The sequence below is a fragment of the Xiphophorus hellerii genome, chromosome 2, assembly GCF_003331165.1.
Source record: "Xiphophorus hellerii strain 12219 chromosome 2, Xiphophorus_hellerii-4.1, whole genome shotgun sequence".
In the NCBI taxonomy this organism is placed as follows: Eukaryota; Metazoa; Chordata; class Actinopteri; order Cyprinodontiformes; family Poeciliidae; genus Xiphophorus; species Xiphophorus hellerii.
This window is the reverse complement of record NC_045673.1, coordinates 19518376-19543168: the sequence shown is the minus strand read 5'-3', so window position 1 is coordinate 19543168 and position 24793 is coordinate 19518376. Positions and strand designations below refer to the sequence as shown.

The 24793-nt window shown below is 38.3% G+C and overlaps 2 protein-coding genes across 10 annotated transcripts in view; both read left to right on the top strand.

Annotated features, from left to right (window-relative positions):
• mical2b (microtubule associated monooxygenase, calponin and LIM domain containing 2b) overlaps window positions 1-24793 on the top strand; it is a 385618-nt gene that overhangs the window by 214870 nt on the left and 145955 nt on the right. The gene's annotated exons all lie outside the window — the stretch shown is intronic.
• LOC116735013 (calcium-dependent secretion activator 2-like) overlaps window positions 6323-24793 on the top strand; it is a 102153-nt gene continuing 83682 nt past the window's right edge. The window contains exons 1-8 of the mRNA XM_032586604.1: window positions 6323-6968; window positions 10381-10494; window positions 12669-13001; window positions 15205-15285; window positions 15470-15703; window positions 18674-18795; window positions 21953-22064; window positions 24415-24554. Coding sequence (XP_032442495.1) covers window positions 6630-6968; window positions 10381-10494; window positions 12669-13001; window positions 15205-15285; window positions 15470-15703; window positions 18674-18795; window positions 21953-22064; window positions 24415-24554 — 1475 coding nt within the window. The 5' untranslated portion in view covers window positions 6323-6629. The remainder of the gene's footprint in view (window positions 6969-10380; window positions 10495-12668; window positions 13002-15204; window positions 15286-15469; window positions 15704-18673; window positions 18796-21952; window positions 22065-24414; window positions 24555-24793) is intronic.

Here is a 24793-nt window from a genome sequence, read left to right as displayed (position 1 = left end):
AAATATTGAGGAATGTGCCTTTTAAATTAGATTTAATGGAAAGTAATTCACATTTGTTTAGATTTAGAGTCAAACCAGAAGCTTTGGAAAAGCTGTTGATGATTTGAATTTTTTTATTGAGTTTTTTATTTCACATGTATTCTTTAAAAAGGCTGCAGTGTCATCAGCAAGCTGGGAAATTATGATATTTCTGTTTGCAACATTAATCCTTGGAATTTTTTCCTTGATTTTAACTGAAAGAATTTGCATGGCCAGAATGAATAGATATGGGGAAACTGGACACCCTTGTCTGAGACCTCTGTCCCTCTTGTTATATTGTGATGTCACAATGTGACAATGTGACACAATGTGACATCACAATATAACTCCAAAGACAGAATTCTGACATCACCAGCGATTATATAAGCGCATCACATCATCTACTTTCATCACAGCCGTTTAGCAGCCGTTGTTGACACGCTTCTCTCGAGAATTTAGTTAGCAGTTCACAGTAAGATTTTCAACTTTGTTTGGTGAACATTTCGTTTGGAGATTGACATCAAGCTTAACGTGAAATCTTTACAGAATTTCTAGAGAAGTGATTTGAGCTTAGAACCTGAAACAAGAAAAGGTTATAATGGAGTCCAACCAACCTAGAGTCGAAGAGGTTGCATCCGACAACATTGTTGAAAGAGAATTACAGCCACCCAATCCACTCAAGCACAAGAAGAAGAAGGTGCCATTTGCAGTCTGGTTGGAGCAACAAGAGCTTAACGTTTCTGCTGAAAATATTGAACAGCAGGACGTTTCACTGGTGACTGAAAATGAATCAATCACCAAAGCGCTGGAGACACAGGATCAAAAAGAGAAGACAAGTCCATCTACAGGTAAGCCCAAGGACAACAGCCAGGCAGACAATTTATCTGAGGTTCCTGATGTTCAGACTGCAGAAAATGTTCAACAAAGGTGTTTAAATGAAATTCAAAATTTGCCCCACTCTTCTGAAAACACAAGTCAAGCAAAGTGTTCGTGTCTTGCCACGTTTAAGGAGACAGAATTGAAATACAAAGACATGCAGAAATACCTAATGACACAACTTGATGAGATGTTTGACACAAATAAAAAACTAAGTGCTAAACTTAGACAACAGCAAGAGCTGGTGAAGAAACTACAGTCAGAGAGCAGACAAAGCAGGAATTCAATGGTTTCTGTTCAAATTCAGAGAGATTCACAAGACAGCCCAAAGCAGAAAACAGTGAATTATCAATCTGCTTCAACACAAACAGAGATGGATGGACAGGAAACCAGTTGTAACTTGAAACCGTCGAATAACGAAATGCAGAAATACTTAATGAAACAACTTGATGAGATGTTTGACACAAATAAAAAACTAAGTGCTAAACTTAGACAGCAGCAAGAGCTGGCAAGGAAAGGACTCTCAGAGAGCAGACAGAGCAAGAAGTCAATGGTTTCTGTTCAGACTCAAACAGATTCACAAGAAATTCCAAAGCAGAAAACAGCAAATTATCAATCTGCTGCAACACAAACTGAGATGGATCTGCAGGAAACCAGTTATCCAGTAAAACCAGTCAGTCGAACAGCTTCAACACAAACTGAGATGGATCTGCAGGAATCCAGTTATCCAATAAAACCAGTCAGTCAAACAGTTTCAACACAAACTGAGATCTCTTTAGTGCTACAAAAACAGCCCTCTGAAACACAACTGAATGGGCATCAGGATCAGCAGACCAAGATATTCAAGAGATCTACAGGTAAGAATAGGACAGAGTCAGCAATGAAAGCTGCCTGTGAGCTGGAGATCCCCAATAATGAAAACAGTGAACAACAAGAATTTTCTATACTGGGAACAGTTGTGGATCATATAGCCTCCATTAAAACATACATTCATATGATTGAAACACAGATCGCTAAAGTAGAGCAGATCAATGAAGGACAAACGGTCTCTGAAACCCAACTAAGTGGGGACCAGCAAGATGACAAAAAACCATCAGAGAAATCTAAGTGTAAGAACAAAAGAAAGGCAGCAATGAAAGCTGCCTGTGAGCTGGAGACCCTCAACAATGATACGGTTTCTGTGGAAGACACTGAACAAGATGGAGTTTCAATACCGGAAAACTTCTTTTCAGAAATATTCGGGGATCAGACAGCCTCCATCATAACCGAGATTCATAGCAATGAAACAGTGATTAGTGAACTACAGCAGGTGAGTGAAGACAAAATGGTCCCTGAAATACAACAGAATGGGGATCAGTCAGATGAGAAAAGACCATTGGCTAAATCAAAATGTATGAATAAGAGAAAGACGGCAATGAAAGCTGAAGTAGAAACTGTTGTAAACCTAATAGAGACAGATCTATCAAACTTGATCCACAACAATAAGACACCAAGAACAGATGTAGAAACACTAGAGATCCCACAGACAGATTCTGAGCAAATAGAGACAAAACCTTACAAAGTCTCAGACGTAACAGGTAGGGTTCCTGTAGTTTGCACAGAAGGGGAGAGTGGTCTAATGGAAAAACAGAGAACATCGCCTCCACAGATAAAGGTTGCATTAAACAAAGATGGAATTCAAACAACACCTGAGGAATCAGAGACTCAAGCAGCTGGAGAGTCAGCTGAGCAGAACAATGTCTCAGAACAAGAAGAGAGCGCCATGAAAAAGATTTCTCTGTGGAGGCGATTCAAAAAGGCTGTAACTCCATCATGTCTGCGCCAGTTCAAAGACAGAAGTAACGTCCATCCAGCATAGACATCAATTTATATTAGATTTAAAAGGGGGTGGGGCCATGTGTGGGTTGGGTGATTGGTGGTAATTGGAAAAAGAGCTACTGTTGTTGTTAATTGGACATTTTAATATTAAAAAGCCAGGACTGCACGGTGGGAAACGTCTCCCTGTGCAGCTGTGGGTTCACTCCGGGTGCTCCGGCTTCCCCCACGTTCAACATCAGTACTCATGTTCATTCATTGTAAGATTTTTATTTCTAATTCTAAACAGAAAATAAGACAACCACATTTATTAATTAAAGGGAGAATTGGAAAAAGAAAATGTGAACAACATGGAACAAAAAGAGCCTTTTAGAAGTCTAAACCTATACAAATTGGAAAAGAATTTAGAAAATGATTTATCTTTCTGGGCAAGATATATATATCTATTTCTAAATTTAATTATATATATAGACATAGATATCTATCTATATCTATATCTAAATCTGTCTGTCTCTCTATAAATGTATATAAATCTATATGTAGATATCTATATATTTATATATAGATATCTACATATGGATATCAATCAATCAATCTATCTACACTCAACAAAAATATAAACGCAACACTTTTGTTTTTGCTCCCATTTTTCATGAGATGGATTCAAAGATCTAAAATTCATTCCAGATAAACAATATTACCATTTCTTTCAAATGTTGTCCACAAATCTGTCTAAAAGTTTGATAGTGAGAACTTCTGCTTTGCTGAGATAATCCATCCTACCTCACAGGTGTGTCACATCAAGATACTGATCTGACATCATGATTAGTGCACAGGTGTACCTTATACTGCCCACAATAACTATCAAACATTTAGACAGATTTGTGGACAACATTTGAAAGAAATGGTAATATTGTTTATCTGGAATGAATTTTAGATCTTTGAATCCATCTCATGAAAAATGGGAGCAAAAACAAAAGTGTTGCGTTTATATATTTTTGTTGAGTGTACATACTGTATATCTACCTCTTCCTCTCTCTGTACATGTACGGATATACATGTACGGATATATATATATATATATCCTACAGTATATATATATATAAAAAAAAAAAAAAAAATTCCCTTCTCACCCACCGCGGGTGGTTCTTATCCTCTGAGCTCGGGCCCTCTACCAGAGGCCTGGGAGCTTGAGGGTTCTGCGCAGTATCTTGGCTGTGCCAAGGACTGCACATTTCTGGACTGAGATGTCTGATGTTGTTCCTGGGATCTGTTGTAGCCATTGGTCCAGTTTGGGGGTGACTGCCCCGAGGGCCCCGATGACCACAGGCATGGATAGCTCAATAGATAAGGCATCAGTATATCACCCGAGAGGGCAGGGTTCGAATCCAGTCTGGGTCCTTAGGCAAGACCCTTCAAGCTACTGCCTACCTCATACCATGAGAGACACAAAAATGCATAACATGCCGGCTCAGACGTCGCCCGGCCAAACAAGGTCTGCGTCAGGTGTTGGGGAACCAGAGCACCTTGATGACAAATGGGCTACTGGAACAAGACGGAAATGGGCGAGAGATGAAAATGTGGATCTGTTGGAATATATATATATATATATATATATATATATATATATATACACACACACCCATATATATATGTGTGTGTGATTATCTATCTATCTATCTATCTATCTATCTAAGGCATATCATTGCCCAAACAGATTTAACAACAACAAAAAAAATCACTACTTTTTTCTTTCCGAAACATATTTTAGGCAAAAATAATAAAGAAATAATAATACCACTTTTAGCAAAACAAGAAAATGACTTAAGCCATTATTTTAGGAAGGTGACAATAAGAGATAACGTGTACAACCTAAACACATCCTATGCCATTTACCTCAATAATTTTATATAAAAATGAAATTAAAGCAACAACCGAAAGAGACCCAGGAGGGTTAAAAAATCTTTTTTTTAAAATAAACTTTATTTACAAATAAAGCATATACAATTGCAGATAGTAGCATGCTCGCGGTGCTGGGGTAACAAATCCACAAGATTCCATGAGAAAAAATAAAAAATAACAGTTTACAAATCAAATTCATCACTTAAGGTTATAAGTTTCATAGCTTTAGAGTTGGTGCACATTTTTAGAGTCTAAAAAACATCTTACATAAGCTCTAAAAACAGTAAGGTTGGTTTATTCTTAGCAAATTTACAGGCATGTATGTGGAACTTAGAATAAGAATAATAGAATAAGAAAGTTTATAATATATTCTTTCCAACAAATACTATTATTGGAAATACCAAGGAAAACATATTTAACATTCAAAGGAATAATAATAAATGTATATTACATTTCCGACTAAAGAAAATATTGAAGTCACACCAAAACGTTTTGCTGAAAGAGCATTCCCAAAACAGGTGGGTTAATGTTTCTTGTTTGATGTGACAAAAGGAACAAAGAGGATCAATATTTGGAATATATTTATTCAGTACTGAATTTACAGGGTAACACCTGTGTAAAATTTGAAGAGAGCCCTCCCGTACTTTATTTGAGACAAAAAACTTTCTTGGCAACAACCATGTTTGTTCCCAATCAATATCTAAATAAAGATTGTTCCAAAAAAAGATTGAAGCAGGTTTGGTAATAGTATTCCTCTGGATTATCTCTCTGATATGTTTATTTCCTGTTTTAATACTAAGTAACGGGTCTGAATTACCAATAAATAACTGTGGAGAGCTGGGATATTGGACATGGGCTCTACCTGAGGTTGATATAAGAAATTTCAAACCTGCTAAAATAGCATCGAAAACAACAGCAAATTCTTTAGGGGTCACAGGGAATTTATATTAACAAAGAAACTCACCATAATTAAATAGTTGACCATCCTCATTAAACAATTGTTTTACAGATAGAATATCATTATCCACCATCATTGATCCATTATCATTATCCATTATCCATCCAAAAGTTCTGATGTAAGCCCATCTGTACCAGGAGATTCATTTGATTTAAGACTATTAATAACTTCTTTAATTTCATCAGGCGTGATTGGAGAGTCGCATAATATTTTATTTTGGTCACCAATTGTTTCTGTGCCACTTAAGGAATTAAAGAAATAATCATGTTCCTCGGGAGAATGTCTAGACTCATACAATGATTTGTAAAAAGTTTCACATATATTTCACATATAGTTCCTTTGTCAACAATTCCATCACCAAGTGAAAGACATAATTAGATCACGTATGTTTTAACATATTTATATTTCGTAATATGTTTAATACCTCCTATTACTACTTTTCGAAGTAGGCTACTATTAATCTGACAAGCCTGATCAGGACGTACTGTATATCCTAATGTTCTGAATAAGACTATCTGGCATTAACATGTAAGTTTTGGCTTTATTCTTAGCACTAGAGAATAAAAGGCCTTCCCGTAACTGTGTCCCAACCAACTTGCAACACAAAGTTACACCCTTGATACACAACTACTGTATGTGTAATTTGGAGAGAAAAAATTGGTGCATTTAAAAAAGTCCAGAGTGACACCTCTTCGCTCTGTTTCAACCCATCTCTGCTCGCAGCCACAGGTTGCTCACCTGTACGCATATCGAGCTTTCTGTAGCAACCGGTGGCTGCGAGCGAGCGCGCGCGCTGCCATTCCAACACATTTTCTGTGCGTGAAGGAACGAAGCTCACGCGGCGACGTTTATCCGGAAAACTCCGCCTGCCCTGACGTCGCCATCAGCAACAGCATTTAACCCAGGTCGTGACTTCAAACGCAGCACTTGTTCCAGCAGGAAAACGGCGTTGACAGTAGATATGCTGGCGGTAGCGCCACGTCAACTAAAACAAACTAAAGCGTGAACAGGACTTTGCCGTGTTATTAGTCTGTTAGTCTGCGTTTTAACACCTGTCACCATGCTGGACCCGTCCTCTAGCGAAGACACGGGCGGGGAGTCCGACCCTGAAGTTACCAGAGAGCCTCCGAGGAAACCGTCCGCCTTCTCAGAGGCAGAAAAGCAGGGAGACAGCGGGCGGGCGGGCGGTCAGCAGCTGCAGTTTGCCGAACCCCCCGGTGAAGGTGCAAAAGACTGCCCCTCTGCGGGTGACGATGAGGAAAAGAAGGAGCGAGAGCGTCTTCAGAAGGAGGAAAAGGAGAGGAGGACCAAGCTGCAGATCTATGTATTTGTTCTGCGGTGTATTTCCTATCCGTTCAACGCCAAGCAGCCCACCGACATGGCCCGAAGACAGCAGAAGGTGAGACTGAACAGCAAGGAGGCTTTAGCTTCTCAGTGCAGGGAATTAATATTGGAGAAGTCTCAACCAAACAAAGCGAACTCTTCTGCTTTAGCAAACCCTTAAAACATCACAATTTTACATGGCTTGAAATGAAAATAATGCACAGAACAGTTCAGCATAGTGTTAACCTCAAATGATTGAAAAACAAATAGTTTCTTTCTTTTCCGCAACACATTAAGTTTATTTGGTTTTCAAACAATCAGTAGGTTTCCAACTTTAAAAGTGCTTCCAAAACATACACACACTGCATAAAGTGTTGTAGATCTAATGTTATGTCCGTTAGGAAATTGTGTAAACATTGTGTATAATGCAAAAACAATTAAAGACACAAATCACTCAAGGGAGTCTGTTATACTTGGCAACGGAGGCGCCGTCAGAACCCTGGAACACTGAGATCTTAGTCTGCCTTTATTCTCACAGCCATCCATCACTTCCCATCAGTCAGCTACAGATCCTTTCCAAGAAATTTGAATATCATGGAAAAGTTGTTTAATAACCATAATTCAATTCAAAAAGTAAAACTTTCATGGGTTATAGAGTGAGGGCCTACAGTTTAAACAACTTCAACTGTTTGTTTGTTTACAGGACATGAATGTTGTAAATTGAGTGTGACACACTAATTATCTACTAAACTCAAAGCACCACCAGATGTCATTAAATTGGTTCATTTGGCTCAGTTCAGTTCAGTTCAGTTCATGCAAACTCCATGCAGAAAGACCCAGGCCCGGGAATTGAACCCAGGACCTTCTTGCTGCAAGACAACAGTGCTCTCAACTGCTCCACTGCACCATTCTCTGGCAGTATCTCTCCATGATACCGTGAGATCATCTGTGTCATTAACATAACAATGTTTTATAAAATAAAAATTTTTTTCAGCAAGAATGTTCAAATTTTATTTAAATTCTATTTCAGTACAAAAATCTAAGATGAAATTAAATTCAGTGTCAAATTTTTAACAGATTTACACAGTGACAAAGGTCTAAAGCAAAGCACAGAAACACCTGCAATATTTTGATGAGGCTGTTTAATATTTAGGCCAGAGCAGCGAAAGCAAAGGCCTGTTGTAATCATACTGTTTACTATTTTTTTTCTTCCACCTAAAGTACGTGGCCTTTTGGAGGCCTTATCATAATCAATAATAATCAAAAACTGCATGAAAATTACGTATTTTAAGGTCGTGCAAAAATCACAAACGGCTCAACAGCGCCACCTGGCAACTTTCAAAATACCCTCCGTATTGACCTCTCTACATTGACCTCTCTACATTGATCTATCTCAACTGGAAACACAGACATATCAGAAACATTATTTCTTTCCTATCTGCTTTATAACTTCGAAGGTACTAAATCCTGATACTGTGTCATCAAGCTCATAACCAGGTTGTGCACATGCTTTCAGCAACGGTGGGGCTTGGTTATTAACTTAGTGTCAGTAAGTGTAAATAACTCACAACCCATGTATACCTTGTGTTATGTGATGCAGTTTGGATTGTTCATGTGTTTACTGCTTTCTGAGGAAATGGGATGTAGATGGATGAGCCAAACCACTTTTGGAACCAGTCGTGTATGTATTTGTGACAAGATTTTAACCCAGTGTATGACAAACCTTCAGCATTCTGAAAATGTACTCTCCTGTTTCCTACAATGCTATTGGAAGGGAAATGGATAAGAATATAAATATAGCAGGATTGGTATAAATTTACTTTATTTGTAGACCAGATGGCACTGTGGATGTCAGCCTTGGTGCTTTGGTCTTTCGTACTTTGCTTGATCTGTCTATTCAGCAGTAATCATACTTTATGACATTTTGTAATTTTTTAATTATTGATAAGATATTCTTTATTGATCAGTCACAGCAACAGAGTATCTTGCTAAGGGGTTTTACTTCTTTTTACTCCAAGCATCAGCTTCAGTCAGGTTCTATCATAGCCTGAATTATTAACTATATTATCCTACAATAAGTTTACTACTAAACAGAGGAGTAATGAAGGGGAGGAACTTCACTACTACTTCACTATGTAGTAGCTGACTGAACTGTCAGGCTACGGTTGAAGAGATGTTGCAGAATCCCACAGAGCTGGTTTGCAACTTCAGGCCTTCAGGACTCCAGGGCTGATACCATCTGGACCTGCAGCCCGGGTCCAGTTCAGTCTCTCCGGGTGCCTTTTCAGTTCTAGATACAGAAAAGTGGGAGGGGGACGCAAAGGGAGCAGCAGCATCTCCTGATGTGATTGAAGACAGACTTGTGGAAGCAGAAGAGTCCATGACTGAGGTGGAAGATGGAACATCTAAGATCTTACAGGAAAGCTGTGGGTCAGAGGAAGATGGGATGTGTGTATGACTGGGGACAGAGAGGATGATGATGATGATGAGTTTGTTCCGGAACTGAACCTTTTGTGGAATGCGTTCAGCTCATTTGCTCTGTGATCCAGGGTTTGTTATTCTGGATTTCAGAATCTGGAAGCATCTCACTGTTCTGGTGCCAATGGTGCTGCCCACACAGGAGTTTATAGTCAGTCACACACTCAGTCATGGCACTGATGGGTAGATTATCTAATCTATCTATTGATTTGATTTATTGTCATTGTACAGTAAACTCTATAAGACAACTAGTAGTACAGCTATTTTTGGGGCATTTATAAACAAACAGTCAAATCAGATTAGACTGGTGTGATCTGGGGAAAAAAAAACCTTTGGTGGGCAGGACAATGGCGTAAATCCCAGGGGGTCGGGACCCCCCCAATCTTGGAAAAGTCTAGAATTGTCCATCCCCCCCCCCAAAAAAAAATCATTGGAGAGACATTTGCATCTAAATGGCTTTTCTGCCATTTATCTCAGAAAAAAATAAGAATTAATTTTTAGTTTGAAACGGGAAGGAAGAGCTGAGCAAGTGGACCCAGCTCTGTGTGTGGGAGCTGAGAACAGAAGAGAGAACAGATAGAAATTTACAAAAATGTATGCCTTTATGTCTCACTGTCTTCAATGTAGAGCCTTTAAAACCACAAAATAAAATCTGAATATTTTTCTATAACCACCTTATTCCTGGGAGGCTTACTGGGGAAACGATTATGGGTCTTACTTCAAGACCCAAATCTTAGACATATTAATATCTGATGTAAAGAGCACAGATTCAGGTGATGTTACCACAGTTTGCTTTTATCCTCATTAAAACATGTGTAATACAATGGTAACATCACAATCTGATTATAAAAAATAATGTTATGCCTTTTTTTCTTTTTTTACACCATTTTCCGTAGAATATTGTTGTATACCCCATGTCTATATGGAACTCATTTTTCCAGTCATGTACTCCTCTTTAAGTTTCACTGTATTAAGTTTGTACCTCCTGCTTCCTCTGTTTTCTCTGTAAGGTCAACAAGCAGCAGCTGCAGACAGTGAAGGAGCGCTTCCTGGCCTTCCTCAATGGAGAGACTCAGATTATTGCTGATGAAGCTTTCTGCAATGCTGTGAGAAGCTACTATGAGGTGAGGGGACACAAGCTTCATGTAAATAATTCCTGTATTTCAGAAACAGAAATGTGTGTTGGTCAAAGAAACTCTGATTCTCATCAACCACCTTGATTCTTGTCATAACTACGGACACATAATTCTCTGTTCACAAAGGCATATCATCCTCACTGCCCTCTAACTGCGCACCTCTAAAAGCTATTCTAGATTATATTTGTGGTTCACATTGAGCTACATAAGCAGAGGAAGTGATGTGGCTTTTAAGCTTGACTCATACCTTGATGAAGAATTGATATAAATTCCAATACAGGCACGCCTGTATCCAGTTTGAGTGAAAGGAGGCGTGCGCAAGCCACAGCGAGACCTGCCAGCCCGGTCAAGTCATTTAGAAACAATTATAATGTTTCATTGCCAAGCTACTGTGGCCGACAGGTGCAAGGACATAAACGGCGAAACAAGCTGCAAACACATGTAAAAAAACATCAACAGCAACAACAAAAAACAAACAAATGCAACAGAAAAGCTCTGCAAACAAAAAAATCTCTGCAATAACAGAAAATAGAAGCAAAAACCTTCAATGAACAAAACAAATCCAAACAAAAAGGGACACAATCACAAATAAAATCCTACAAACCCCAAAACTGCCATCATTAACAAAATGGTGCAATTACAAATAAAATGGTGCAATCACAAATAAAATGGTGCAATCGGAGGAAAAAGGAGCAAGAGACAGAAGCGCTGCAATAGCACAAAGTACGGCAGCCCGTTTCTACGGAAGCCTGTTTCTGCCACTCAGTAAAAAAAAAAAATATATATATATCACATTAAGTAATATATATGTGTGTATGTATATATGTGTGTGGGGGCGTGTGTGTGTGTGATGACCAGAGGTTTTTGTAAAATGATTTTTTTGACCACTTTTTGAACTTGAAATGTCAGATTAAGTTAATTTTTGTTTTTAACAAAGTTGTAAGAGATTTTTAGCAATTATTCTGTCTATTTTTACAAGAAATAAAGTATATGGATTTATTCTTCACCAGACAGATGACAGCCTGCAGATCCCCGTTTCTTTGTCTCTAATCTCTGGCTTCTCCTCCTGCATGAATAATTTAGTGATGTTTAAGGCCTCAATTAATTTGAGCAGCAGGGTGGGAGGAAGTCTCCTGCCGATCACTTTATAAGTAATAATGGCTGGCATTTGTGGCGCTCTACAGAATGGAAAAGAACATATAGAAATCAGAAAGCAGGATGATGGAGGACAGCAGTCTGAGGACTAATCTGGAGATTATCGGATACAATAGACCAAGAGCTTCATCCTTTGTCCAAACAGTTGTGCTTTAAACAATTGTTCATTGTTTCAGTTATCATGAACATTGTGAATGTCAGAATGAGATCATCAAGAGGTAGAAAAACCCTGATGCAGGCCACAGACAGAAATGCACTGGTGTGCTAGTGAAGTCGGTGCTCCCCACAGGGTGGAAACCCACAGTTGGCAGGAGTCTATTGGAACCTGGGAGGTGGAGTTGAGGTTGGAGCTCGTTGGAAGGTTGGGACTGTCTCGTTTGGGCAGCTCAGGTTTGCTAGCTTGTTTGGATTTTATTTTTTTGGCACTGTCTCTGGATGGGGTCGGCCCAGTTGGAAAGGCCACCTTAGGTTTTAAAGATCAAGTCATAGCAAAGTATGTCCAGCAAAGTAAATTTTACTTTGCTGGACATAGAGCAAGAATAACTCTTGGGATTACAAAGTTTTCAGACACCTGTACCAGACACGATGGTTTATGGGCCTATTTGTTTTAATTTCTGTTGGAATTGCATGGATTGTTAGACACTTTGTGCTATGAAAAGTATTTTCAGATAATTTTCTTCTGATAAAAAGAACCTTAAATATTTTACTCATAGTCTTTCTTCCCACAGTATCTGAAAGGCACTGTGGGAGTAAGTTGGCTCATTGATTTCTTAAAGACCTCTGGAAAGGTTGGTAATTAATTGACTTGACCTATTTTTGCTGATGTTCTTTCAGTCTTACCAAAATAACCTCAGTGTGGCTGGGACTTATTTGGCTGCAAACAAGCCAGACTGCACTTAAACTTAAACAATTTCCCTTTTTTTCCTTTGAAAGTGTTGACATGTTGAAGCTATTTCAGTGGACCATATGAACAAATAACTAAGTATGTTCTTTCTCTCTCTAAACAGGGTTTTCTGAAGAGTGAGAGAGTTTACCGAATGGTTCAGAGTGGTGGGTGCTCAGCCAATGACTTTCGCGAGGTTTTTAAGAAAAACATTGAGCGACGGGTGCGCAGCCTTCCGGAGATCGGTGGCTTGAGTAAAGAGACTGTGCTGAGCTCCTGGATTACCAAGTATGATACCATCTACTGTGGGGAGGAAGACATGCGGCGCCAACCACAGCGGGCACACCTGAGTGCTGTTTCAGAGCTCATCCTCAGTAAAGAGCAGCTGTACGAAATGTTCCAGCAGATACTGGGCATCCGCAAGTTTGAGCACCAGCTGCTATACAATGCCTGTCAGGTAAGTGGATTTTTGTCAGCAGATGACCTCACCTTAGGGATGCATTAACGTGTTTATTAACTGATATTTTTTAACATGTCAGTAATTGTCCCAGAAGTAAAACTGGGCTAATGTTAACAACCATTTTTTCTTGCGGTTTGGTTTTCTGGAAGGAGGCGTGCAGGAGGTTGGTCATGTCAATGGAATAAGTACATCTTTATCAATATTAAGGAATTATTCATTCAAGCTACTATATCTTGCTGAAAAGTTACTTGTAAATAGTTTTATGTAATTCCAAGGGCACTAAGATATTTGCCCTAGAAACTAACTCTCTATGTTGTGACAGTATGGTATGAGACAAATAAACTGTGAGGAAATTGAACTAGAAACAACCAATCAGAGCCTGAGGCACATCTTGGCTCTGTTGGTCACAATCGTTGTTTAGCGCCACTCACTCTCTCCCATTCCCCCTGTTGCTCTCTGCTAATGCTACAGGTTTTCCCTTTCATCAGATCCTGTTGTGAATGCTGAGGCATTTCAAGTACACACTGATGACATGTACACTCGAAATGTACATGTTGTATTGGCAGACACACACACAAAGACATTTTTCCCATGTTATAAGTGAAACAATCTGCCAATGGAATAAGGACATCTTTATCAATGTTAAGGATTTATTCATTCAAGCTATTATCGTGCTGAAAAGTTACTTGTAAATTAGTTTTGTGTAATTCCAAGGGCACCAAGATATTTGCCCTAAAAACTAAACCAAACATGGTAAGATTTTGTGTTTTTAGCAGTGGAGGCAGAGACCGATAAGTCAGCCAGTTATCTGTTCAAGTCCTGCCCTATCTGATCCAGCTGCTCATATTTATCTAAACCCACATCACAGCTGATTTTCCACCTGCTCCTGTACTCTTAAACTGACACTTAAAAAAGTATTCAAACCCTTCTGAAGCTCCTAGAGCTGGTGCCCCTGTTGAATTATAATTTTTCTAGCTTAACAGACCTTAAACATCACCATTGTTTAACTTCTCCACATGATCCTCATCCTCACAGCCCTCAGCACCTGTCTCAGTTCTTTCATGTTATCCCAGAAGAGTCATCCAAACTCACTGCAGGCGTGCAAAGCTCCACTTGTCCTCTGGACCCCATTTCATCTAAGATTATAAAGGACTGTAAGCAAAGTAAATTAAGCTTGTTACTGCAACCTGCATGACCACAATCCATCCCTCCTTAAGTAAGTACCTGCTGAAATATTGTTTATTGTAAAAAATAAAAATAAAAAGGGGGTAGGGGGAGATTTTTCTGAAAGTATGTGACAATTCAAGTTGTTCTTTCCTGCAAACAAAGTCTGAAGAGTGCAATGAGGGCTTCCAGGTGTAAAGGCCATTAGGAATTAATCTGAAAATCAGAAAAGATGACCAAGAGTATTTCAAAACATCAGAAATGACAGCAGCCAGCAGAAGTGGAATAGTTCAGGTTATGTGAGCTCTCACCGAGTCCCATTCACTTAGATTCTTTTCGGTAGACTTTCTTCCGGACCAATCAGTGAACAGGAGGAGAAGTTGTGGACGATGACATTTGTTTTCTGCAATGTTTTAGAATTGCAGCCTGCCTGTAGTTTTATCAGTGACACCAGAGGAAGTGAAATAAGCCATCCAGTTTGTGTTGGTCACACTTCCAGATATTGAATTAACATTAACAGCCGCTTTGTTTTGATCAACACTTCTTTCTCCACAGTGCAGGACGGTTGTTTACGGTGCAGGCAGTTTCCTGTAAGCTTAATCGTGTTAAACTGGCCCATTTCATAGGTGACAGACAAACGTTAGTGATTATGTGTCACTGCCAGACATTAACAATACCTACACACCAACTATATAGTCTTAAAAAGACAAACATTAAAAGAAAGTTTATTAAAATATATATGTTTTGCACTACAGCTGTGTCATCCTATTTAAAGTGTCCAGAATATTTTATTTTTTTTTAATCCTTCATCCTTGACTTGTCATTTTAATTGCTGAAGCTGTTGGTGTGTAGAGCAGTAAAGACAGGCAGCGGTGAGTAAAACAAGAATTATATTTTAAGATGTCACAGCAGGGCTTCCGCATGTCCAAACCAGAAACTTACCTTTTTTAAATTTGCTTCTAAAACAGGGATGTTTTTCACCTTTTAGACAGCGCTCTTCTTTTTTTCTGTTTCATTTTTGTTTGCTTTTTTACAGCTTGACAATGTGGATGAACAAGCTGCTCAGATCCGCAGAGAGCTGGACGGGAGGCTACAGCTGGCTGAGAAGATTGCTAGGGTGAGATCTGGTTTCTTTAGGATTGTGTCAAGCAATTTATAGCACAATATGTGTTTAAAATGAGCCACACATTTAATATTGGCTGCTCATAAATACTTTACTAATAGTTTGAAAAGTTTAGTGTTTGCAGGTGTTTTTATATGTCAAGAAAGTTAAAGGTAACTTTTCTCTGTACATACTATAGGAAAGGACGAACCCAAAGTTTGTCTCTACTGACATGGGGGCTTTGTACATTGAAGAGTTGCGTTCTTCTGTCAACTTGCTGATGGCTAACTTGGAGAGTCTGCCAGTGTCCAAAGGAGGTCCAGACTTCAAACAGAAGCTTAAGCGCTCCTCTATGAACAATTCCTTCTTGGATATAGGGGATGAAGGAGACATACTGTCCAAATCTGATGTTGTGCTGACCTTTAACCTGGAGGTTGGTTAAGTATGCAAGATGCTTGCAACCATAGTATGTATTTTATTATTATTATTTTTTTAGAAAAACAAGTGGAAGGAAAAGGGCATGGTTTTGTATTTTAATAATGTGAAATACATTTCAGCTCTGCCAAGCCAAGATGTATTTTCTTGTACATGTATAAAATGCCAGATTCTGTTCTAACACTCACAGATAAAAGTCAGTCTGTTGCAAAGGGAACAAAAATGTCACCTGTTAGCAGCAACTAACGAGCTCCATGTATTTATGTTTCCTACATGTCAGATCTAAAACATTTTGACTTTATTTTGAATAAAGTCAAAATGAGAAGGTTGAGGATCAGGTCTGTCTCAGGCTTCTGTGGCGCATTTTTAATATCCTACAATACATGCAGCACACAGAAAACTAAACCAGAATAGATCATTTAAAGATGTATTAATCTACTTATTTAAGTCTAAATAGAGGAGGAGGTAGCTCACCTGGGACTTCATGCATAAATGAGTGCGCAGTTTTCACAGTAAAACTTGGCATACGGATAAATTTTGAAAAGTGCGTCGCACAAAAAAATCCGGATGTATAAAGCCGTGCACACGCACATGGCTGCACACCTTTCCTTTATTCATCCCAATTTGCGGGAAAAGGAGCGCAGCTGCTGGTCCGCCTGTCGCCACCCATAAATACATATGTAAATGAGTATAAATACCCGGAAATCTGCCACCATGTGAAGCATTAACCATGGAAACACTCTTGTTTGTAGCAGTGTAAGTGTTTATAATAATAATTATATATTTAATTTAAAAGTTGCTTTCAGGGCACATAAAGTCACCTCACAGAAACAAAAATAATACATAAAAAAAAGAGAGATTGTGCAGATGCCTGTTTGAACAGCAGACTGTTCAGCCGGGATTTAAAGACAGTGTGTCAGAGAGTCCTTTGTGGGGAATGTGAATGTTTATTCAAAATAGTAGATGCTTTTTGGGTTAGATGCTTTTTGGTCTAAATAACTGAATGTTGTCAGAGTTTACTGTATTTTGGTGAGTTTTGACGCTTTGTAGTTTGATATTGTTCACAGAAATAGTTTGCGTGACTGACGCACATTTTCACGCCAGGGGAAATAAAGTATGTGCGTATATTTACGCAAACTTTGACGCAAAGTAAATTTTTATAAATACCAACTTGTGCGTAAAATATGGTGCCGCACATTTTTTGTGCCTATGCACGCTTTATACTGTACATGAGGCACCAGGTGAGCAAAGAAAGAGAAGGTGCAGAAGTTAGATGTTAACAAGGTCAGCACATTAAACTAATTGCTGCCGACTAGGGCTGTTGTAAACAAGTATTTTATTGATTATTCTTATGATTAATCGAATAATCGGATGATGAATTTTTAATAAAATAAAATATCGATTAACATAACAGCACTATTGCTATCGGATATCAACATCAATCCAGTTTTTCATTTTTGAGCATCCCTAACCTGTAACAATAATAGCTCACTTTCTAAACCTGAAGAAAAGTTATACAGGAATCTGAAATTGTATTTAATTTAATAATAAAGAGACGGGCTCACAAATAAGCTTATAAGAAATTTCTACTTCAGCTTTTAGTTAATGTATTCATCTTCAGTCAGTTTAATGGATGACCTCTCACCTTTCCTAGCCATTTATAGCTTTTGTGGGGAATTTGACACCTTCGTTAGTCACACACAGAAACTCATCTACCAGCTATGTACCACCACGATACGCTCCGCCACCCATTTGTTGCGAGCGTGTGAAATTACTGTGAAATGTATTTTCCGGTTCGTCCATAAAGCTATGCTGTCCAACTACAGAACAGCCGCCCGCAGTGTTCAGTCTATCTGCTCACCTGTATAAATAATCCCACCGCTCTCTTCCCCATAGTTCGCTCTCAGCCATCAGCTCCGGAAGGAGAAAGGCTGTCGTATGCCAGGCATCTCGCCAATCAATTTAAGGATGCTTATTGGTCCCCGAAAAACAATGAAAACCCGGACATTATCATCAATCAAAAAAATCCTCCCAAACCGAGCTTAAAAATGGGAAGTTATGCTGCTAGCAGTTAGCAACAATTCATAGGCGGAAGTGAGAGTGCTGCCCAACATAAATAATAACCCGGTCGGAGCACGGTGCGCTAAGTAATAAAACATGTTTTAACGAAGCTTCAAGGCAGATAAATCTTCCTCGAGGAATTTTAATAATTGAGGTTCTCGAATCATTTGAGGAATAGTTACAGTCCTACTGCCGACGTGTTGCAGCACTGAGGAGGACGTGGTACTTGGTGAACTCCATGCCCAGTTTAGGCAGTTTTGGTAAATAATGCTGGCCATACAAAATATTGACACTTAAGAAACTTTCACTTAGGAGTGTACTCACTTTTGTTGCCGGTAGTTTAGACATTAATGGTTGTATATAGAGTTATTTTGAGGGTAGAATAAATTTACACTGTTATATAAGCTGCACACAGACGACTTTTCATTGTGTCAAAGTGTCATTTTGTTAGTATTGTCTCATGAGAAGATATACTGAAATATTTGCAGAAATGTGAGGGGTGTACTCACTTTTGTGATACACTGTGTGCATATATACAGTATATATACAGTATATAGTATATATATATATATGCTTTCAAAAATAAAAATGTAAGTATTAAAAGTTTTGAGAAGAAAATAAAATTCTGCTTTCAGACTGAAAATGTGTACTCTTAGATTATGACAGAAAAATTCCTCCATAAACCTGTAGCTGGAACTGCAATGGTCCTTTTTAAAATTATTTTTTATTTAATTTTTTTTCTTTGACAAAAAAAAACCCCTAATGAAATCAAATTAGGTTTTTGGTTATAATGTGACAACCTGTGCAAAAAACTTGTTTTATCACCTTTACCCGTCTAAGTAAATGTTGTCTGACAATTAATCCTAGGAATAATATTTTAGTATGGATCCTCCCATGTCTGTTTCAGGTTGTCATTGTTGAGGTCCAGGGGCTGAAGTCAGTCGCTCCAAACCGAATTGTTTACTGCACCATGGAGGTGGAGGGCGGAGAAAAACTTCAGACTGACCAAGCAGAAGCTTCAAGACCACAGTAAGTTTGCCTCAAAGGTTAATACTCAATAGCTCTAACGGGCAGCAATAGCCTTTGTGCAAGCAGTGAAGGACAGAATTCTCCTGACTGCCTTGTGTGTAAATATTCCCTCTGCCCTCACATCATGTCTCCATGTGTGTGGTTAACAACAGTCGCCCTACTGTTGTAAACTTTGAAAGTTTTTTATGATAGTTTGTGTCTTCCAAAATTCAAATCAGCAAGCTAAGCTTTTTAAATGGTAAATGACTTTATCAAGTCCAATTCACTTCATACTACCTTCAGTCAGTTATGGATTCACACACGTGATGGTGGTGAGCTACTGGATAGTAGCCACCAGTGACGTGCGGTCAGGGGAGGCAGAGCCTCGCCTGTCATCATGGAAAAATAATATAATGATAAGATAATTCATATTGCTATTCTCACCCTGTGTTTTGTACTATAAAGTATTTATTTTTCATTTAGCTTTACCAATTTTGATTATTTTTCTTAAAAATTGCTGAATTTTCGCAATTTCCCATTCAAATGCTCAGAAGCATGCTGAGCCTCACCTTGGATTGCGCAACCTCTCGCTAACTGCGCTGACTGCCACTCGTTGAGAGCATGTTCCTCCTGTCGGTACGTCGCCAATACAGTGATGAAAAAACTTTTAATATATAAACTGATTTTCCATCATTAAGCTTTTCTATATAATATACAATGTTTGTTGTCACCAACGGTGTGTATAATGTGATTCGTGTGCTGAGGAGTAATCAGAAACAGCAGAGAACAGACTCGAGGTGAGGCAGGCAGTTTTCTTGCCTCATGGCAGGGGGCGCAGTTAATGCGTGGGGAGATCTTAAAATCTCGTTCCATAAAGCTTGGACAACCAAAACTGTTTCTGTGGTGCTTGTTAAAAGCTCAACAGACACAAAATGGAAAAGCTACTTAAGCCACATTAGCAGGATTAAATTAAATCTCCTGTTTGTTTGTTGTTGTGCAGCGGATTTAGCTCATCTTGCAGGGCTAGCCCAAGGTTGTATTGGGCCTTGAGCAGAATTTTACTAAAGAGCCACTTTTGCTGCTAAAAACATCAGCACCTGTAACAGCATTTCAACATAGATTTAGTAAACTCTAGAAGACGGTAGTTTAATTTGCCAACCTAAAAAGCAATCGGTGATAATTGTAGTTTATTGAGATGCATTTGTGAACAAATGAAGCTCAAACTCAAAGAACTCAAACTCTCTGAGCATCAGATTGTAGCTGTGTTAACAAAGCAATCTAACTATGAAGATTGTTCTAAGAACTTTTAAAAAGTAAACTTGTCAGCTCCTTAAAATCTTACATTTAAATGTTAAGGAATTTAAAGTATTTTAATTTATGTATGCTGAAACCATACAATCAAATTTAATAGAATTGATATTTTCCATGAACAAATGGTAAATTTCTATATCTGTGATCTGTGTTGAAATATCAGCGTTATGGCCTTCTGGAGCCACCTACTTAATTTGGATTAAACAGAAATGCAAATAATTGGTATTCATATTAATATGAATATCAATTCATATGAATGAATTGATATTTATTGTTTTTAAGACTAGCTGTGGATTTAAATGGCATGTCACTGGCAATGTCTTTCCGTAACATATAATTACCCAGTAATATTTTTACATTTCCTGTCAACTTAATATTTTTTACTACAAAAACATGGTGGGCTGCTGGTGGACTGCCTCGTTGCCCCGACCACCGGGCTTAGCAAGTTTTCTAGGGGAAACCCTGTATTTTTTTATTTTTACCTTACATGCTGCAGCTTCAAGCAGACGTTCGATGTGAGAATAAACTGTCAGGTGAAGCTCGAACGGCGCTAAGTCTGTGACATATTACGTCTGTGTACCCTGTAGTGCCAGTCCAACAGTGAGGGCCGAACCCAGCCCAGCCCACTAGCCCGATGACTTTTAAATAATTTTTTGGTTTATTTGTTTTCTGACCGTCATGCTCATCCGGGTGAGTGTTAGTAGTTGTGCGCTGCTTTACCTGCTGTTGGCCGCTTCGGATGTCTTTTTTTCTGCAGTGAGTTTTGATAACTCACCATACTCCATCAAGAGCTTGTTTTTTTAAATGTCATTAAATTTGTTGTGTTGATGCATTTTGTTGCTTCAACCCCGATGTATTATTCCAATCTCAAGACGCAAACTCTCAGAGCATTAAAGTTTCACATGACAGGGCTTAGACTTTGCTGCACAGTGAGAAGGAAAGGAGGAGATACACTGACTTCTGAAGGCTGCAAAGAATGAGATATAGGTGACTGGTCCGTCATCTACAACAAAAGACAATGATCAGGGATTATGATCATATACGTTTTCACGAAAATTGGCCGATTATGATTAAGCACACCACTACTAACAATAAATTATCTACAAACAGTGACAGCTTATGTTCCCCAGATGCCATCTGAACTCCTGTAATGTCTGTCCTCTGCTTAATCTACTGATTTAACGGCTCTATAAAAAGGGCAAAAAGGAGCAGTGAAACAAAGATCTCTTTTCCAAAGAACAGGGATCTGATAGATCTCAGTTGAGTTTTATCCTTGCTTATAGTTTGATGTACAATGCTGCAATTACATTAATCATGGTTTGGTGGAATACAAACTTGGACATCATGTTTTTATTTATTTATTTCAAGTTTTTGTTTGCTCTAGTGGCCTTTATTTGAAAGTAGTTAGACAGAAAAGAGGGTGATGAGAGAGGGGGAAGACATGCGGCAAACGCCACCAGGCTGTAATCCACCGCCACGAGGATTACAGCCTCAATACGTGGGTTGTGCTTTGCCCCTGCAAACAACCCGGGTACTGTAAACTACAGTACCCGGACATCATGTTTTAAAGAAAGAACCATCTGACTGAGTCAAAAGCCTTCAATGCGTCTAAACTCAGTACAAGGGTTTTTTGTTGTTGTTGTTGTACTACATGATTTAAAATATGCAAGATTGTCTGTTAAGGTAGGATGCTGCTACATTAATGAGAAATAATATGAACTTTTGATTTTAGCAAATGACTGCAATGAAACAGAGTGAAAAATGTTAATTGGGTCTGAATACTGAATACTAAAGTTTTTGATGTTGTTTTGATCACTATTTTTCATCATATTTATTGTTTCATAGTTTTTAATTTGGTGTTTTGTAGATGGGGTACTCAGGGAGACTTCTCTACAACTCATCCCTTGCCTTTGGTTAAAGTAAAGCTCTTTACAGAAAGTACTGGTGTCTTGGCTCTGGAAGACAAGGAACTGGGCAGGGTAAGTTCAAAAATTAAATGGAAATAAATACGTGTGAATTAACCACTGATGGCTGAGATGGATTAGTTGCTTTTCCTAAGGATTGGTAATAATATTGGAAGAATTTGTTTTTCTCTCCATGAAGAAGGGCAGCACACTGTTAGGAAAATGTGTACTTGCAATATTGCTGCATATATTCCAATGTAAGAGTTGAGATTAACCTACATTTAGTCACTGGCCTGCAGAGTGTCTCCTCTTTCCCCTCCCAAGTTCCGTATCCAAACCGTTTAACAGATATCTTCGATATTGTTGTTACTCTAGTTTGCTAGGTAGTTTGCTCTGTTGGTTAAAACTGTAAAGTAAACCTGCTAAACCAACAGCAAGAGCAAACTACCCTGGTGAAAAATTAATATACTAAGTATGTTAAATTTTTACATACTTGAGCATACTTTAAGTCAGACTAATCATGAGTATACTTCAAGTTCACTTAGGATTAGTTAACTTAAAGTGTGACATTTTGGAACAACTAATTTTGTGCTATTATACCTGTTTTACTACAATGTAAATAGTGTTAGTATTTAAATTGTATTAAAGCACAATTTAAAGTGTACTTTTTGAAGTATACTTCAACGTACTTTTTTTGGACAACTTAAGTTACACTTAGTATACTTTAAGTATATTGCTTTTTATGTAATATAAATGTGCTTGATTAGTATATTTTGAGTGTACTATTTTTGTGAATGAATTACATTTAAAATATATTTAGAATGTATTTTCAGCATTACATATTTTATATATTAGTAGTGTGATTACAGTATGCTACAATTACATGTTTGGTTTATTATAATTGCTAATGTAGTAACTTTTTAGTTACTTAATGTCTTTAATTATTCTGCTTTGCCACTTTGTACATTACATGCTTCATACACACTACAGTACTGCAAACACATCAGGCTACCAGAACACAGAAGGATCAATTACAACACACTTTCCAGGTGAAACTAATTACATTGTACTTTCAATATATTCACATTTTGGTAACACTTTATTTGATGGGATGTGCATAAGACTGACATGACACTGTCATAAACATGACATAACACTTGTCACCCAACTTTTAAAACAACTTCTCATTAAAAGTGTCATTATTTACCGAATGACACTTCATTACACCTGTTAGTATGTTCCTAACAGGTGTCACGTTTATGACAGTATCATGTCAGTCTTATGCACATCCCATCAAATACAGTCTTACCCACATTTTTCAAGAGTACATTGCCAATTTTCTATCACAGAATTGTACAAATTGTCAATACATTCAAAGTTTACAGACAACATGCTTATGAAAATTAGCACACTTTAGAAGAAATGTGAAAAATATTTCATCAAGGACAGAGTATTGTTTTAACTCAGTATCACAGTATTCCAGTTTTACTCCAGACAAACTGACATTTCTCCTTCCTAAGAACAGTGAGGATCAACAACAGAACTTTCCCATTAACTGCACTGCTGCACTTTACAGAAGTAGTCAGCAATATCATAGAATCAGTTGATGTTGGCATTAACTATGAAGGTGTTTTAAGTTTGTACTTAAGGGAGACAATCTACCTTAAAAGCTTTCCTTCCATCATGATCTGAACACGTTGATCCTTGCAGGGTGGTGAGGGGGGCTGGTGGTGCCCGTCTCCAGCAGTCATCAGATGAGAGGCGGGGTTCACCCTGGACAGGTCACCAGTCCATCACAGGGCCCTGAAAGCTAAAAACAAATAAAATGTGTGAAAGAGAAGTGGTACATTAACAAGGGGAATAAATTCTGTCCAATTATTTTTTTAAATCAAATCATGTTTATTAAGCACTTAGTGTTGGTAAAACACCAGTTTTTACAGTTAAAAATGTGGCCAGCTGCTCATTTAAAAGAAAAGAATCCTTAAAGACCATAAAGACGATGTGAAGGTTCATCCTCAGAACTGGTTGGTGATCTGGTGGAGCCAGAGCCTCTTCTGAGACAGGAAAGTCTTTAGGTTTTCTAATTTCTGATCCCTGGCTTCCTCTTTCATCTTCATTTGCTTAGACTGCAAAAATATGTCAAAGATAAAAACCAATGATGAACGAGTTATAACAACAGCCTCACAATATCAAATATTCTATATTTCTGAAGTATTTGTTTTGAAAATATGAGTATCAGTAAACAGTGGTGGTCCCAAGGCAAGAAACAGAACTGAGCAAATAAAGTGGGCTTATAGGGCTCAGTAGGCTGATTTAATTACCACCAGAAGTGATTATAGAGCTGCTTTCATGTCTCAGTATTCACTTGTTAAGATACAGTAAAGCCTTTCCAGCATAAGGCTTGTATTTCTTCACCCACTTTCAGATGGTCCTGATCCCCACCACCAGTGGTCCAAAGCAGGCAGAGTTCCACCGGATGGTGGTCCCTAAGAACAGCCAGGACACAGATCTGAGGATCAAACTGGCCGTCCGCATGGACAAGCCTCCCAACATGAAGCATAGTGGGTGAGTTTGTTTCATTGTCTGTGCTGCATTGGTAATGGAAAGGTATTTACTGCATAGGTTTCTCATGTGCAAGCAGGAAATTGACTGTTCACACATCAGATTTTGTGAAAACACAGAGCCATTGAATATTATCGACATTAACTAATATTATCCAACAAAAATCTTTCAATCGTCTGACACGTTGACAGATGCACTTCTCCTCTAGCCTTACAAGAAGATTGCCATTTAAAAATTCTTAG